The sequence below is a fragment of the Gavia stellata genome, chromosome 11, assembly GCF_030936135.1.
Source record: "Gavia stellata isolate bGavSte3 chromosome 11, bGavSte3.hap2, whole genome shotgun sequence".
Classification (NCBI taxonomy): domain Eukaryota; kingdom Metazoa; phylum Chordata; class Aves; order Gaviiformes; family Gaviidae; genus Gavia; species Gavia stellata.
In genome coordinates this window covers 19,252,464-19,268,623 of record NC_082604.1, presented here as the reverse complement: position 1 = coordinate 19,268,623, position 16,160 = coordinate 19,252,464, and the positions used below count along the sequence as shown (strand labels likewise).

The 16,160-nt window shown below is 43.8% G+C and overlaps 1 protein-coding gene across 1 annotated transcript in view; it reads right to left on the bottom strand.

Annotated features, from left to right (window-relative positions):
* Nucleotides 1–16,160, bottom strand: part of DIS3L2 (DIS3 like 3'-5' exoribonuclease 2) — a 176,822-nt gene that overhangs the window by 99,703 nt on the left and 60,959 nt on the right. Inside the window, 1 exon segment of the mRNA XM_059822865.1 lies at nucleotides 13,782–13,955. Within this exon segment, the coding sequence (XP_059678848.1) occupies nucleotides 13,782–13,955 (174 nt within the window).

The following is a 16,160-nucleotide window of genomic DNA, read 5'->3' as shown; positions in this document are numbered from 1 at the left end:
ATCTGTTGCTGCCTAGCTATCCAGCACTGGGAATCAAGCAATTTTTAAAGGCTTGCAAACAACCTTACTTCCATGAATATATAGTCCTTAAAATTCTACCTAAGGATGGAATTTCAGGATACCTCCACTTCAAAGCACTGTGCAACTTTATTTAGGGAGCTGTGCATATGCAGATACACAGGCATCTATACTACAAGCAGTATGGGGGCATGCATGTGTGCCAATCTGCATGTATTGACACACCAGGTCCCACTAACTCATAGGGTATAACGGCAACAGCCGTTATAGGGTAGGGTATCCTGGCACTGTGACTCGCCTCCCAGCCACATCTAGTAAGCCTTCCTTCAAGCTACTTCATTTAAAAGAGCAAACGGCACTGAATGGACTCTAATGGCTTGCTTTCTCTGACAAGTGAGCAAGAAAAAGGTTTAAGAGCTTCTTCAAAGAGAATGTTGGTTCCTGTGTCAGGGGAACAGATAGCTTATCCCAGATGTTCGGGGCCTGCAACCACAAGCATCTGCCACCCATTGCGAATCGTAGCTCCAGGCAGTTCAAAAATTAGCAGATCGGTTTCAACGAAGTGCGTATTTGCAGTCTGCCCTGGAAAGAAGTGAGCATAAATATGCGGGTGCCAAATTCTGAACACATTTATACAATGGCAGCAACTAACGGGCTGCTTTGCTGAGATGTATTTGGCCAGACAAATCTACTGCAGAGGTCAGCGGTGGGCCCAGTTGAGAGAGCCCAAACCTGCGGCGCCAGCAGGGCAGCCCCGGCAGGCAGCGCTTCGGGCACAGCCTGCTGCCCTTTGGGCCGGGCTGGCCAGGCTCCGAGCAGCCTCTTAGCATGCAACTGCGGGCACAGACACAGCTCGCCGTCCGAGATACTTAAACTCACAGATGCAAAGCTGAAGAGGGGTCCAGGCAAATAGTGATTTAGCATTTCTCACCAGCATTTCTATGTGCAGCACAGCTGGGATATGTTTCACCACCAGGCTCAGATCCGCTTCTCCTTTAAAACTACTCAAGGGACTTGGAGTTGTAGCTTGTCACAGACAGTTTATTCTGGGCACAGACTGCAAGGTGAGGTAAGAAAGTCACTGAGCAACACAAGGAATGATACTCCCTGGCATAAGGACTCTGCAGAAGTGTTGCAGAGCTGATGGCCAGGTAGTCAATGGGACAAGAGAAGCCGATCTGCAAGCAGAGCTTGAAGTTCATAGCAGTGAGATAATCCTGGCACACAGGAGTACACCTCGCTGAAGTCTTCTAAGCAAATTCCGCTCACCAGTAATTGCATTATTAAGTGTGATGAATTACATTTCTGGTTTTCAGTTTTTATTACTGGAGAAGTTTCAAATGGCTATAGGAACTGGGGCTGGCATGTGGGAAAGAAAACAATCCACTGAGCGGTGGGACTGCAGCGCGGAGTCCGAGGGCAGCACCCTGCACATGTGCTCCTCCAGGGCAAGGTCTCCGAGGAAGGCATGTTCTCAGCTATCTCATTCTGCTTTTCCTCCAGCCCTACCGGTATCACCTTTTATCTACAGCCTGCTGCAGAGAGCCGCCTCTCATCCTGAAGAGAATCGGCACAAGGCAATGAAAAGCAAGAGGAGGAAAGGCTGGGTGTGGGCAGCACAGCCTGCCCGCTGCTCTGCAAGCTGTCCCCTCCCTTGGCACCTATGCCAGCCACTCCTGTACAAACCCCCAGGGAGGACCCTAGAGGCAGCTGACAAAAACCATCTGGTGAAGAAATAACATTGCTCCCAGCTATGTGGCAAGTCTGCTGCATGAAGAGGAAGGAGCCATTCAAATTCCTCCCCTGACCATACTGTCTGGCTATACAATACCCTAAAGGCTGTGGCACAGAGGATCTCGGAGAGATCAGACCACACTTCTGACTGTAACCAGTAACAAAACCAACCTGCAGTGGGTTGTATGACTAAACCTCAAGGCAACAGTACTTTTTATGCACCTGCTAATAAAGATGTTGCTTAAGCACAAGCAAATAGCCCAGCTACATGCATGCACATTTGCATTGACCACAGGTAAATACAAATTGGCAGCTGTGTCCAGCTTCTGGAGGGCCACCAAGGTGACCTTGTGGGTTAAGGAGCTTGATCATCCCCCTCTCCCCCTTCTTTAAAAGCCCCGAAGGAGCCATCTCTCATTGTCATTACACCTAATAAAAATCTGTTTTATCCATTTAAAATTGTCAAAACATACTTTGTAAAAGTAATGAGATGTTCCAAGTCCACTCATTCCAACACACACACAACTTGGTTAGTTAAAGGAAACTGGTTTAGGAGATAGAGACACACACAGAGTTAAGAGATTTTCTGGTCTTCATGCTATAAAGGATTAAAGAAAAACATGTCCCTTTAAGAACCCCCTAGCCTCCTCACATTGACTGAAAACAAACATTTTGGTGTGGAAACTTCCACTTTTTACAGAAGCTTCTTTGTCCAAAATATACGTTTAATGCAGGTTTGAAGAGGTGGATCTGCTCTGGCATGGAGTTTCTGTTGATGGAAGAATAAAATCTTTTCTCCCTCCTCCTCGTGGCCTGAGATTTCATGCACCAGAGCGACACAATGGCTACGAGAGTTTTGGAGGCCCAGGGGAACGGCTCGCACTGAGCATGGTGGACCTGCAAGCAAGAGTCAGGAAAACGTGTGCCCCACACACACTGCCCAGAGCCTGCCAGCCCCAGGCAGTGCCTGGGAGTGCTGATCCAGCCACCTCTAGCCCCGAGGCAGCGACAAGAGCACTGTTAAAGCCAAAGCTCACACACTGGCTCCGTCTGCCATCTTGCAAATCAACCATCTGGGAAAAAAAATTGCAGAATAGAGCGCTTAGTTTATTAGACAGTAACGACAGTGTGCATATATACAGGCTGGTATATCAATCCTAATTTAAGGAAAGCTAATTAAGTGCAGTTTCTCTTTGCACAGCTTAAGGAAGCCTAATTGAAGCAGACAAGCATATCTGCAGAGCAGTTAGTCTTTTTACCTTTAACAGGACCTAAAATAAATGGCTAGGGCAGCAGCAGAGGTAAAATAAGTAGTCTGTTGGTAAGCTGGAATTACTGTCATGGTAATTAAAACGTGCACAGATCACAGGACTGCAACAGCAGTTTGTTTTTCTTTGTGCAAATACGTACATCTATGCAAAGGGTTTAGCAAGAATCAGCAGAGAAAATATTGTACGGTTGGTGCTGCAAGGTTTGGTACAATATTTCAATTTTTGCCAGCTAAACTGTTCAGAATTCAACATATCAGATTTAGCCATAAAATATAAACACCTACGACACAAGGAGATTACAAGTCCCAGTGGTCAGGGCTCCATCTTCACTCAAGTGGAAGGATACTTGGATCAAGATGAAGCATTGCATTTGTAAGCCATGGGCTCAGGCTCTGTTAGAGGCAAGGTTTCTGGCATGGCCAGTTATTGGGCAAAGTTTGGGTGTTACCAGTGTAATTTTCTGTAAAAGCATCTTGGTGCTGCTAATAGAGAAAAGCACCAGTTTGTACACAGTAGACAAAGCAGCACTCTGCAGCCACGCAGATCCTCCTAACACAACTGAACAGCTTTCCCAGCCAGCAGCACACGGATGAGTCAACCCACCAGTGGAGACACAGAGCCCAGATTTTCACCACTCTAGCAAATGCCAACAACCGTGAAATAACCGTTCAGAGAACTGCGTGTACCCACTAGAGCATCAGAAAACCCTCAGTGAAGCAAGACGATATCCTTACCAGCTAAAGCGACCAATCGCAGGAGGCAGTCCTAAAGAAGCAAGCACAAGCCAGCTATTCAGGAACCAGGGAAAGCAGAGATGGAGGAAGGACATCCCAGGCGCCACGAGCACAAGTCAGCTGGGCAGCCTAACTGTGTCCATGTTCCCGCATGCTGCACCACCACCCCTCCTGGCCCTGGCTGCAGCCATCACCAACTGAAGTCACTTGGATTGAAGCCCAAACTTTACCATTTGCCTGAAGTTAGGCTGCTCAGGGCTGAGGTCGTGGGCAGAATTTAGACTGACGAGTCTCACAAGAGAGAACGCGAGCTGTGCACCTCTGCAAGCAAACCAGAGCACCTAAGGAAGGGGCTGAGCAGGGAACCACCAAAGGTCTCCCAACAGGAGACCCAGGCAAAGGGGCTTGGGTAGAATTAAGGTGCCTGAACTCAATTACCTTATTTACCTCCCCATCCTGACTCTCTCCCAGGGCAACTTTCAGACTGAGGCAGTCTCCTGCAATGTTTACTCTTCATCCATGAAAATCAACACATCCAAAACAACTACAAAAGAGAACAGAGAACCCATGGCACCCACTAGCATGGAAAAGGTGGCTGAAACCCACTGCCTGTGAACTCCCAGCACACAAACACTGCATGACTGAAAATTCAAGCAGCTCAGTGGCTACCCACACACTGACCATCCTGCCCTGCCCCAGGTTGAGTGCTCACAGCCCACACTCACTCTAGTCATCCAACTGCTTCTGAAGCACCAAGCTAAATATTCTGTCGAAGCATTAGCCTATTTCCCAAGACCAGACTGCTGCAGCTGGAGGTGAGACAGTAATGACCATCATTTTGTTTATTAAAGTTTAGGCAGTGCAAGCCTTCTTTAAACTTGAGTATGTCAGTGCTAAGACATTTACAGTACAAGTGACTGCATGTCTAGACACTTGCAATGCATTTACATTCTTCTAGGGACTCCTTAGATTGTCCTGTTCTCTCCACTTTGTGAGTACATACAATAGCCTGGTAGGAGTGAAAGCTCAGCCCCCTGGTTTACCCTTATTAATTCCAGCTCAAAGCTGGTATTTTAAAACTAAGCACAGCAAAGGTACTTCTAGAATCTTTAAGCTCTTCAGGTCATTTCTAAGACCCTGCTGAGCTCCATCTTGCACAAGTTAAACAGACATCATTTCTCAGAGTTGGAAACAGTTGTTTTAATTTGGGAACAGGCATCCTAGAGCTGTCAACTCAACTCCAGTGAACGCTACCAACATTTTTTCACACAACAGTTCAATTGTTATGGCAACTACAAAAATCAATCTCGTTCTTCAATCACAAGTAAACCCAGCTTGACCACAGTGTCTGCGCAAGTTTTTTATAAAGCGCCAATAAGCATGGGACCAATTCCACTGATATTCATCACTCAAATGTGGATGAAGTACTCTTTCTCAGAGAAAAATTTCAGAGAACAATCAGTGCTTGAACATTTTAGAGACTTCAACATCCCACTCCTAAAGACAACTATTACATGTAGTGTTTACCACGTTTGTCACACTTGATGCTGGCAGATTTTAGTTAAAACCCCAGAGTGGCTCCTTCCAAGACAGATTCTTAAAAGGAATATATTAAAAAAATATGCATGCAATAGAAGTACCCTGACAAATCTCTGAAGGCACTCTGAATGCCCTGTAACACACCAACAAAGATACTTGACACATCACAAAACTCTTTTTGCATGGTGCATAAATTTCAAAATGAAATGAAATTATAAAATAATTGGAAGCAAAACCTGCCCGCTCCAAACACTAATTGTTATAAGCCCCACAAAAATCCAGCACAGCATAAAATGCACTGAAAACCCAACTTTCTACATCAAGCCAGTACCGTTCTTTTTAATTTCTCTGTGTTTATGTTTTAGCTAATGTCCTGTTCTGGTTCAGAAAACAGAGCTTGGTCCAAGAGAGTGGCTGACAATGAACCCTGATGTATTACACATCTACAACAATAAACATTTACTTTTTCACCAAGGACTGCTCACTGGATTGCCGAACCAGAATCAATTATTCCTTCCATATATTTATGGCCTCCAAGTAAGGAGGAAGATGGAAAAAAGAGCACTGCAGTCTTGTAACATATCTAAATGGCTTGAAAAGCCAACATATATATAGACAAGATCAGTCTCTCTGAGAGACCAAGTACCAGCAGTATTTCCTACAACTCATGCTGTAATTGTGCCACAGATATAATGAGGTCTCTGCACCACCACTATCCCACGCAAGAAGGTGGAGTGTAATTGAAAATGCACTTGCATTATATAAACTGCTTTAATCATAGATGCACAGAGCTAGAAATGGAAGAGACATTAGGTCATCCAGCCCCCATAGGTCAGAGCCGGACTACTCATGACAATACATTTGCAAGGACTTTCTCCAGCATAGTATTAAGCATCTTTAGTGATGGAGTTTCCAATACTTTCTTTAGCATTCTAAGCTACAGTCTATTTTAGGTTGGACAGGAAAGGTTTCCTCTTTGTTTTACCTTACTTGTCCTCATAACACCCCTTTCTATCCTCCCACCACCTGAAATTACTCTCATTTCTTCATTTTGGTCCACATATTTTAACTATCAACTACTATATCTTTCACAAACTTCTAGTTTCAGTGTTGGCAAATGCACATTGAACAGTTAATCCTTCCTTGTAAATCAATCCCTCATCTCCCAGAATATTTTTGTTAGTCTTTTGCAGACTGCCCCACTTCTAATCCATGCTGTGATACCTCCAGTACCACCCTGCCTCATACATCTGCATGTGTGCCATCTATATTATGATATTGTATTTTTTTTCTTTTTAGAGAGTGAGAATCTGAGAATAACCTGGGAACAAGGATCCAATCACCCAAAAACTTCAGGGCAGATGGACAGGTCAAAGCATGCTTCAGACTAGTCCATCAGAATGAAGCCATGAGGAAAATGTTCCTTGCAATGACCAGTCTGTCCTAGTGATCAGTGATCAGCCCTGAAACACCACAGCGGGGATATACTGCCTCACCTACTGAAGAAGTTCTGGGTTTCCTCATCTACAGCATCAGAGACAGATATCTGGGTTGACACCAGGATTTAGATCCTTCATCTCCTATCCACCCCCATGCTATTTGGCCTGTAGCAAGAGAAGGGCACCAGCAAAGCACCGCGATATCAAGGAAAGTGGCAGTATTTGGCATACCTGAACTGAGCCACTAAACATGAGAGGATAGAGCACTTTCTTCTGCTCATTAAAAGCCCACCTTGCGATCCAGTGGAATCCAGTAAGAAATGGACACGTTCTTAAATTGATTTACGATTTTATCCTCATCTCCCTCTGTTATTTTCCCGATATCTCTCCATGAAATAGGCAGGCAGGCACAAGACTGTATGTATAACAACCTAGTCACAAAAGTTATTACCATTTTCCACAACTAAACAGATTCTTAACTAAGCAAGCTTAGTTTAGATGGCCTACAAGATCAGAACACAATAATCCCGTCCAACTACACACCATCAATTCCGCTTGAAGCTGCACTTCCAATGACCACATGCGCCTTCCTGTAAGGAAAAACACCAGTGAAGTTGCCGATGTGTACACCAGCCACTGGTAACAACAGCATCTGAGAGCAAAGACCATGCATCATTCTGTACAAAACAGTGTCGCCACAATTGCTGTAGCTATCATGTAGTAGAAAATGTTATGAAAATAGAGAGGAGGACCCAAAGAAGCCATCCAGAAGCAAGGAGCTGAATCACATCACTCTGACAGCAGCACAGTATTTATTCAGAGTTTTACTTACTCAGCTAATGGGCGAGGATGGAGCTAACGCAAGCTCTCCTCACCGACCCAAGAAGGGTACCATTCCCCAGACTGCCTGGACAGCAGAAGTACCCAGAGCAGGTACAGCCATCATCACCGTCTTCTGGAATCAATCCTGTTAGAGAGGGACTAGATCTGATATCCTTAGACACCACTGAGTAATCCTTTGTATGCCTTGTATCTTCCTATGGAGAACATTAAATTAGTCACAGAACAACTCAGTGAGAGGGCAGAGATCATAATCTGGCCCTGTTTGTGTCTCCACTCCACGCCAAGATAACAGTCAGGTCTGTAGCAATGTTGCTTATACATTTGCTAAACAAGTCATTTCTCAGTTTCCATCAGAAACCAGAGCATTTTCACATATCCTATTATAGCTGAGTAAGTCTTGCTCTACTTAACACTAGCTTTTTGTAGTGGAAAATCTCCAGGAAACAAGCTGTTTAATAATGTTTTATCTGACTTGCACTCATTGCTAACTAAAGTCATCCACCTGCCTTGAAAAGACATCTGTTTCAGAGGCTGACTGCTTTCCTCCAACACCCCTTGCACAGCTCAAGGCTGCCATTTTTACCATCACCTCTAATTTTATCAGCCAATAATCTCCTCGGGCATCTACAGCAAAGAGCTGTCAAACCTTTACTATAAGCACTGCTAATCCCTGTTACCAGCTGTAACGCTCCTCAAGAAAGAAATAAATAGCAGGCAAAACTGCAGTGCAGGTACTGTCCTGCTGCCAGCACTTTCCAGTTACAAACAGTGCTACAGAGCTTTCCTCCACAGTGGACACAGAGAAGCAGCAGAGCACCTCCACTATTCCTCCTGTATCAACCAAAGGAAGGATGCTACATTTCTGAATGGGCAGCCAAAATTACAACTTGGATAGCTTTAGGTCAGTTGCAATTGAGGTCACATGCTGCAATACCAAGATGCACATTTTAACGGAAAGCTTCGTTGTATTAGAGCTCTTTGCCTGCAAGAGCAAAGTTCATTAACTTTGCTCTGCAAGGGAAGCAAGTGAGCATTAATTGCCTCCTGCGAATGCAGTGGATCCTTGCTGTCCCCCAGTCTGATGCCCTCTAGGCCTTTTAGCCTCGTGGGAGGAATGGACAGTTATGCTGCCATTCAGAGGGACCTCAGCAGAGAAATGGGCTGATGGGAATCTCATGAAGCTCAAAGGGAAAAGCAAAGTCCTGCACATAGGGAGGAATAACCCTGTGCACCAGTAGAGGCTGGTGACCAACCAGCTGGAAAGCAGCTTGGCAGAAAAGGACCTGAGGTCCTGACGGACAAGTTGAACATGAACCAACAACATGCCATTGTAGCAAAGGCAGCCAACAGCCTCCTGGGCTGCATTAGGAAGAGTGTTGCCAGCAGGTCAAGAGATGGCAGTCCTTCAGTCCTGCCTCTCTGCTCGGCACTGGTGAGACCACAGCTGAAGTGCTGTGTCTAGTTCTGGGCTCCCCAGTACCAGGAAGACATCAACATACTGGTGCAAGTTTGCTGAAGGGCCTCAGTGATGATTAATGAATTGGAGCATCCGACCTACAAGGACAAGCTGAGAGAGCTGGGACTGTTCAGCTTTGAGAAGCAAAGGCTCAGGCAAGGAGATCTTACCAATTTGAAAATATACCTGATGGTAGGGAGTAAAGAAGACAGAGCCAGGCTCCTCTCAGTGGTATCCAGCAACAGGACAAGAGGCAATGGGCACAAAATACAGGGGATTCCATTTAAACGTAAAAAACACCCACATTTTTACTGTAAGGGCAATTGAACCCCAGAACATGTTCCTCAGAGGGGTTGTGGAATCTCCATCTTCAGATATATCCAAACCCCAAATGGACACAACCCTGAGCAGTCTGCTCTAGTTGACCCTGCTTTGAGCAAGGGGGGTGGAGTAGATGATCTCCAGAGGTGCCTTCCAACCTCAACCATTTGGTGAGTCTCAGGAGTTCAGAGCTGCTCAGCTGAAGTCAGTCAGTTTCTGTTCCTCAGACCACATCCATCTTGTAGATATTTCAGAGTTTCTTGCTACAGCACCCTTTCTCAGCTCAGTATTTTTAGCTCATTGTTTTGTATTTTGCCAGCTGAGAAACTGCAGTTTGTAATTTTACCTTCAGCTTCATATTTCTTCTTAAAAGTGAATACAATGTCCTGTTTATAATAATAAAATCACTAGTTGGCAGGATGACATCAAATGGAAAAAGAGAAAGCAACTGGAAAATTTAGAGCAAGCAATTTTGAGTGCCAAGTTTCACATTTGTAATAGTCCAGCGGAGGTCAACAGGCTCACTTATTATTAGGTAAATGGTAAAGAAATAGATATCCTCAAGTTCTTCCATGTTAGACTATATAAACCATCTCTACTTGAACAGGCTCTAGCACTTTCCAAAAGAGTGATGTTATACATTTTCCACAGTAACACCAACAATGGGAGACAAGCAAAAGGCAGAACTGCTTTGCAAAGAACGGCCTTTTTTCTCTCTCCAATATTTAGGTTTTTGTTTCCCACTATGATCGGACTTTCCTGGCTTTAGTTTCTTGTCCCAGTTAAGCAGTAAAGGAAACAAAAAGATATGAATGAAATTAGAAACATTTGGAATGAGTCTTAGAAATAGCTTTTGGGTTTCTTAGATTCCTGGCTACACCTCTTCAAATGGCCTCCTCCTCCAGCCCCCATCTCCCGCACCCACCTCTGAAATTTGCATTTTCTCCTTTGCCCTGACCCCTCTTCTGTCCAGGGGCTATATTTTACCCTGCACCATTGAAACACAAAGTGCAAAGCAAAGCAAACAAGGAAATGAAAATTATATGTTGAAACACTGGAAAAGACTGAAAAATGGTTGAAACTTTGCACCCATCAAAAGTTGTCTCTATGACACTAATCCCCCAATGTTTCTCTAAAAGCAGAAACCAAACACTTCTCAAACTTCTAAAGAAAAAATACCAATTCCAGTCAACCTGAATAATAAAATGAGAACTCTGGTCCTATCTGTATTATCACATTTAAAGTCTCTCGAAGGGAAGTTTTCTCAACCCCGCTATTCTGATACTTTATGAAACTTAATGCTCTCTATAAAATACAACTGCAGTATGCAATGCCAACACCTAATACTTGACTAGTTCTTTTCATTAGAAGGTTTTGGTGCTCTTTACAAACAAGTAAGCTGGGAGTGCCTGTGAAATACTTGCCTAATTTTACAAATAGATAAACCCATGCAGGTAAAAAGCAGATGTCATGGCAAAACTGTGCACTAGTGGCAGAGCAGAGAGTTAAATCAGCTAAAAGATTTCAAAGCCATCCACGAGGTTTGGATCTTTTCTGCCTTAAGTAATATTAAAATATTATGTAAACCTTTCTTTGTGAGCCATTACTGGAGAAATGAGAAAAAAAAAAAGATCTCTTGGAAGCAATTCTGCACAGGCTATGTAGGTGAGATCACAGTTGCTATCCAAACAGACTATGCATGGCAAGAACAGGCTTCCTGTAAAACTGAAAGACTTGCAGGAAGATCAAGGAACATATTTACAAGATGGCATGGACAAAATATCCTTCCCTACTCTTGCCCAGCCTCAGCAGCTTGGTGAAACACATTGTCTCACTTTCATCTAAAACCACACTCACAAATGTCTCCACTGCAGAACCTCTACCTCCGTGCTCTATACACTGACTCACACACAGACCCAACCACGCTCTGGACACTGGTTAGCAGAACACAGAAGTTACCTTTTGAGGAGGAAAGGGTCATTTCCCATGATGAAAGGAAACAAGGAAAAGTTATCTCAGGAAGAGGAAACACCCAAAAACCCAAGACTTTGCTTGGGTCTCAGTTCCAAATCCCAAAAGCTAAATGCATGACACTAGAAAATTTACACCACTGTGCTACAGAACTGGAGAGTATTTACTAAAGATGAAAGTATTTTAAGCCAAACTCTAATATGTGTTTGTTCTAGTCAGGTGAGCAATGTGTAAACTGAATAAGGATGAGCTATTTGGAAGCGTTAACACGGCTGTTTCAGGAGAAAAGATGAGTCTTTATTTCACTGTAATTTATCTTATATTGTACTCTTAGGGTACTGTACAGTAATCTGGGGAGCCTGACAGATCAACATGCACAAAGTACAGCAAGGATAGGCACTCACAGAGGCAGGTGCCATTGAACATGGTGTGAGTTCCCCTGGAAAACAAGGCACAACTCCTATGTGCACCCAAGACCAGATACCCAGGTTCAGGTGTCTTCCTCTGGATGCCAGCCTGGGCCAGTGTGTACTGGCTATTTGTATGACACTGTAGACCACAACACACTTATTGCTGACAATATGAAAGCTAATATTTAATACCAAGTTAAAGCCGAGCTACCTTGGGACTTGTCAAGAACAGTCTCTCAAGGTCTGATGGGTGAGACCAAAAGAGATGTCAGCCAGGTCTCCAACTGCAGGACTCCACTCAGCTACAATTCACGCTACATTTACTAATAAAACTCATCTTTTGCTGGGTAGACAAACCTCTCACTGTGAGGAAACAAAAAACAAGACTCATCTGTATTTTACTTTCCATAACTAGAAGTCTCATGTTATCACCATATGTGTTTAGACCACAGAATAGTTAGTCAGTGGTGTGGCAGTTGACATTCAAAGGATTAGTAAATTAAGCTCAAATAATTGTCTTAAAAACTTTGACTGTTAATTGTTTATATTTGAGAGGATCAAAAGGAAATCTACTTTGTAGTGTGCACTGCGGTTAGGAAGGGGCAGAGAGGGATTTAAATGGCTTAACTGCAAAACTGTTATCACCTTGATAAGTCCCAGTGTAATAATTCAGCAATAAAAGCAAGAAATGTACTTGGAATTTGTTTCCAAAATTGATTGTCTGACTGGAGACAAGTCAAGCTCTTTATTTGCTTAAAAGAACTTGGTCAGAAGAAACAGAGAATGCTACTGAAATCCAGTCAAGAATATAAAAATAAGCACTTTCCAGTGACTTCTAAACTGCAGCATTCAGTATCTTTTTTTTTTTTAAAGCTACTTGAAGCCTACAGTCTGGATCTGGTATCTGAGTGTTACCACTAATCAATCAGGACTGTGATTCTCCCCTGAATTATTCCATTGTATGGCAATGGAAACCCAGTAAAGCTGAAGCAGTAAGGAGTTTGCAGGCTACAGTACAAGATTAGGTCCATAGTAGTATGTGGAGCCCGGGTACAGATACAAATGACTGCAGTTTATCAGCTTATCCGCTCAAATTGCTAATGTCCATGCCAATAACACAGATAAGGTAAGAGGGAGCAGAGCTTGCTACACATATGCAGGTGCTTGTTCCAGTGCAGTGTCTTGCAATATGCAAGAAAGCAATGAATCTGCCAACTCAGACAGGATGCTCTAGCATAAGCAAGGGTGGGAGTGGAACACACCATATTTTGCTTTCTTGCACCCTCCTTTATTGCAAAGCGAGGTTCTAAACAAATTACTTTTCTTTTGTCTTTAAATGTTTTCTAGTAAAGACATCTCTGAAATCTGACGCTTTGAAGCACAGCAAATCCACTAGTTTTGGGTAGTCCAGCAATGTCAGAGTGTCTACCACCCAACAGACGCTGGAGTTCCCAAAAGCTGGTGGGAGTATCACTAAGTTGCAGGGATGGCTAATGTGAAGTAGGTGGACAGCACAGAGTTGCCAGGCTGCAGGGAGAGACTGCATTTGCCAGCTGCTAACCTGATTGAGAACTGTCATAAACTCCGCATGACACCGGTTCTTCAAAACAGAGAAAAATGTTGAGACTAGACAGGAAAATGCAGGACAGTGTCTACCTGTGCTTAAGTTTCAAAGTAACAGTGTCCAAGATCATTTGATCTGCCAGGCATTCAGAAAATCTCTGCTATAAAACTACCACTAAAATACGTAATACATTCCAGACAAAAACATAAAGCTTTCAGATTAGGTGCCAAACACCAGATTTTCAGTTTTCAATAGTTCTTTTGAGAAAAAGCCTCTTTACCTCACAAAATACTTCTCCAAATAACTGATCTTCTGGGTTTGTTGGTACTTTCAAAAGCAGTTTCTTTCCATGCTAGTACAGGTAACGTGTAATACAGTACATGTAATAAAGTCAGTCCCTTTTCAACGTGTGATGAAAGCAAAACAAAACAACCCTGCACCAACCCAAGAAGGAATGTCAGACCACGCTTTTTGTTGTTACCTTAAATCTCTTCTTTTGGCCATCTCTCCCGGTGAGATAACCCAGGGTAGGCTCTGGGGAAGACATTCCAGGGCTTCGGGGGAAAAGTCAGAGAAATCCACACCGTACTCCGTCAGGATCCCTTCCGTTTCCGGCTCAATCTCCCCAGCCTGCCCAAGACTTTTGGCCAACTGCCTGCAAAAAGAATGAAAGGGATGCTTTTTTTAAGTGTGTAATTACTACTGTCATGTTGTTACTGTCCCCGCAGAGAGGCTGCTGAGCCCTCAAACATACTCTTTCACCCATTCACTTCTCCCTGAGTTTTGGCAGAGGACTTAACAGGAATTCAGACCATACCATGACTTACGTCTGCTGGAGATGCAAAACACTAGCCAGACAGTACGCTGGGTTGTTTCATGCATCTCATTTTAAGGAGACGTTTCATATTATTAGGTTTTTGCTGAGGTAAGAAAGTGTCAAATTTTAGAAAAAAAACACATTCAATGGGAATAAGAAAAGCACAGCCCTCCACATGGGCAGCTCTAGCTTTACACATGGCTGGTTCCCTTGAGATCCTCCTTCCTCTCCTCACCACTGAAAAACGTGACTCACCCCCACTACCTGAAATGGAGAACAGGTTCCCACCAGATCCCAGACAGCTCTGCAGAAGACAGCTCCCGGGGAGCTCAGCACACTGTTCTCCATCCCAAAGGATACACATCTCTGCCTGAGCAAACTGATGCCCTATGAAGACATCATAGGGTGTGAGGAACCCTTACTGCATTCCTTATAGGAGTCACACACACAGACATGTCCACAGATAGTCTTTCCAACCATTTTCCAGGCTCTTTCCAGCACCTAAACATTCTCAGTAGTTTGTCCCTCCTCTCCTAGCTAAGCAGAAGCCTCTGAACCAGGAGCTAACTGGAGAGGAGCCAATGATCTAGAAGCAAGTCACAGACAGAGGAAACTGTCCCCCACATGCTAATAGTCTTTGATGAAGTATTCTGCACATGTGTGGATGAGACTGCTGCTCTATTATGCTTAGAGAAAGTTTCCATCTGCTCCAGTGCAAACCCCAGCACGCATTTGTCCAAGAGCTCTGGTGTCAAACAAGCATTCGGCTCTGGACACAGCACGCAAACTGGGACTCCAAAGGAGTGGGACATTTGTTCCCTCCGTCCCTCCCTGGCTACAAATACTACATGATAACCTATGTCCCATGGTGGCTCCCCTTGTCGCCCTTCTCACCCCCAGTTGCTCTACAGTACATAGAGGTTTTTTGGTTTTTTTTTTTAATATACTGCCATTAGGGCAAATGGCACATTACAGCCAATACAGATAATGCTCCTGACCCAAGAAAATTACAACTGAAATTAAGGCAAATCCATCAAAATATGACACAAAAGAGAAGGGTAATAACACAGTGTAAAAACAGCCACTCTAATAAGTGTTTTTCCACTGCATAAAATACACAATCATTATATCGATCCTTCTGCTTTAATTCCAGTGAGTAAGAACAGGCACTAATTACTTTCCTAAATTGGGGCCAAAACAGTGCACTTGTCATTTGGATGAGCAAGATGCTCTCAGGGCTTCAAATGTGCCATAAACCCACAGAACAAACCCCATCCGTGCAGCACAAGCAAGCCCATCTTCTTTATGGGAGCACAGCTATCTCTCCTCACAACGGGAAGGGCTGCATAATAAACCTGTCACGTTGTGTAATACGCTGGAAAGGATTGTGCGCTTCGTGGTGTGGTAAATTGTAGAGTTCACATTGCCTAGCTTTAAAATAAAAATGAAAACAAGGATAAAAGATATTTCCCTCCATTGTTTCAATTTTATGTACAAACTGTATGGCAGAAATACGTGCGCATTTGGCATCAAGGCTGAGTTCTCTGTTCCTGCAGCTTGCTCCCAGTCTGATCCTTATTGTAATGTAAATAAACGAGGCATCAGTTTTATCTCCCTCTCTCTCAGCAGTAACAATAAACCAGAGAAATCACCACTTCATTTCCAACATCTAGTGCGGAGCTGGGAGACTGAGCAAGGATGAGCCCGTGGATCTGCAGGCCCACCAGCACCACCAAGGATGGATTGAAAAAAGAAGAGGAAAAGAGAGGACATGTTGCCCTACCAAAAAGAAATGGCAAGGGCTTGAGTCTCAGGTGTCCCTTCTCTTGGAAGGGCAGAGCTAGGAAGTGCACCAGGAGGGTGGCTGGACGTCTGCACAAGTCATGGAAAGCATCTCTGAATGCCAGAGTGCTTTCCAGCTCAGTCTTGAAACCCATGTTCTCTTGATCCGTTTACTGAAATTAGATTACGAACTTTAAGGGGTTTACCCAGAGGTTTGATATAGGACTAATATTTTTTTAATAGTAATTAACATTTGATTTA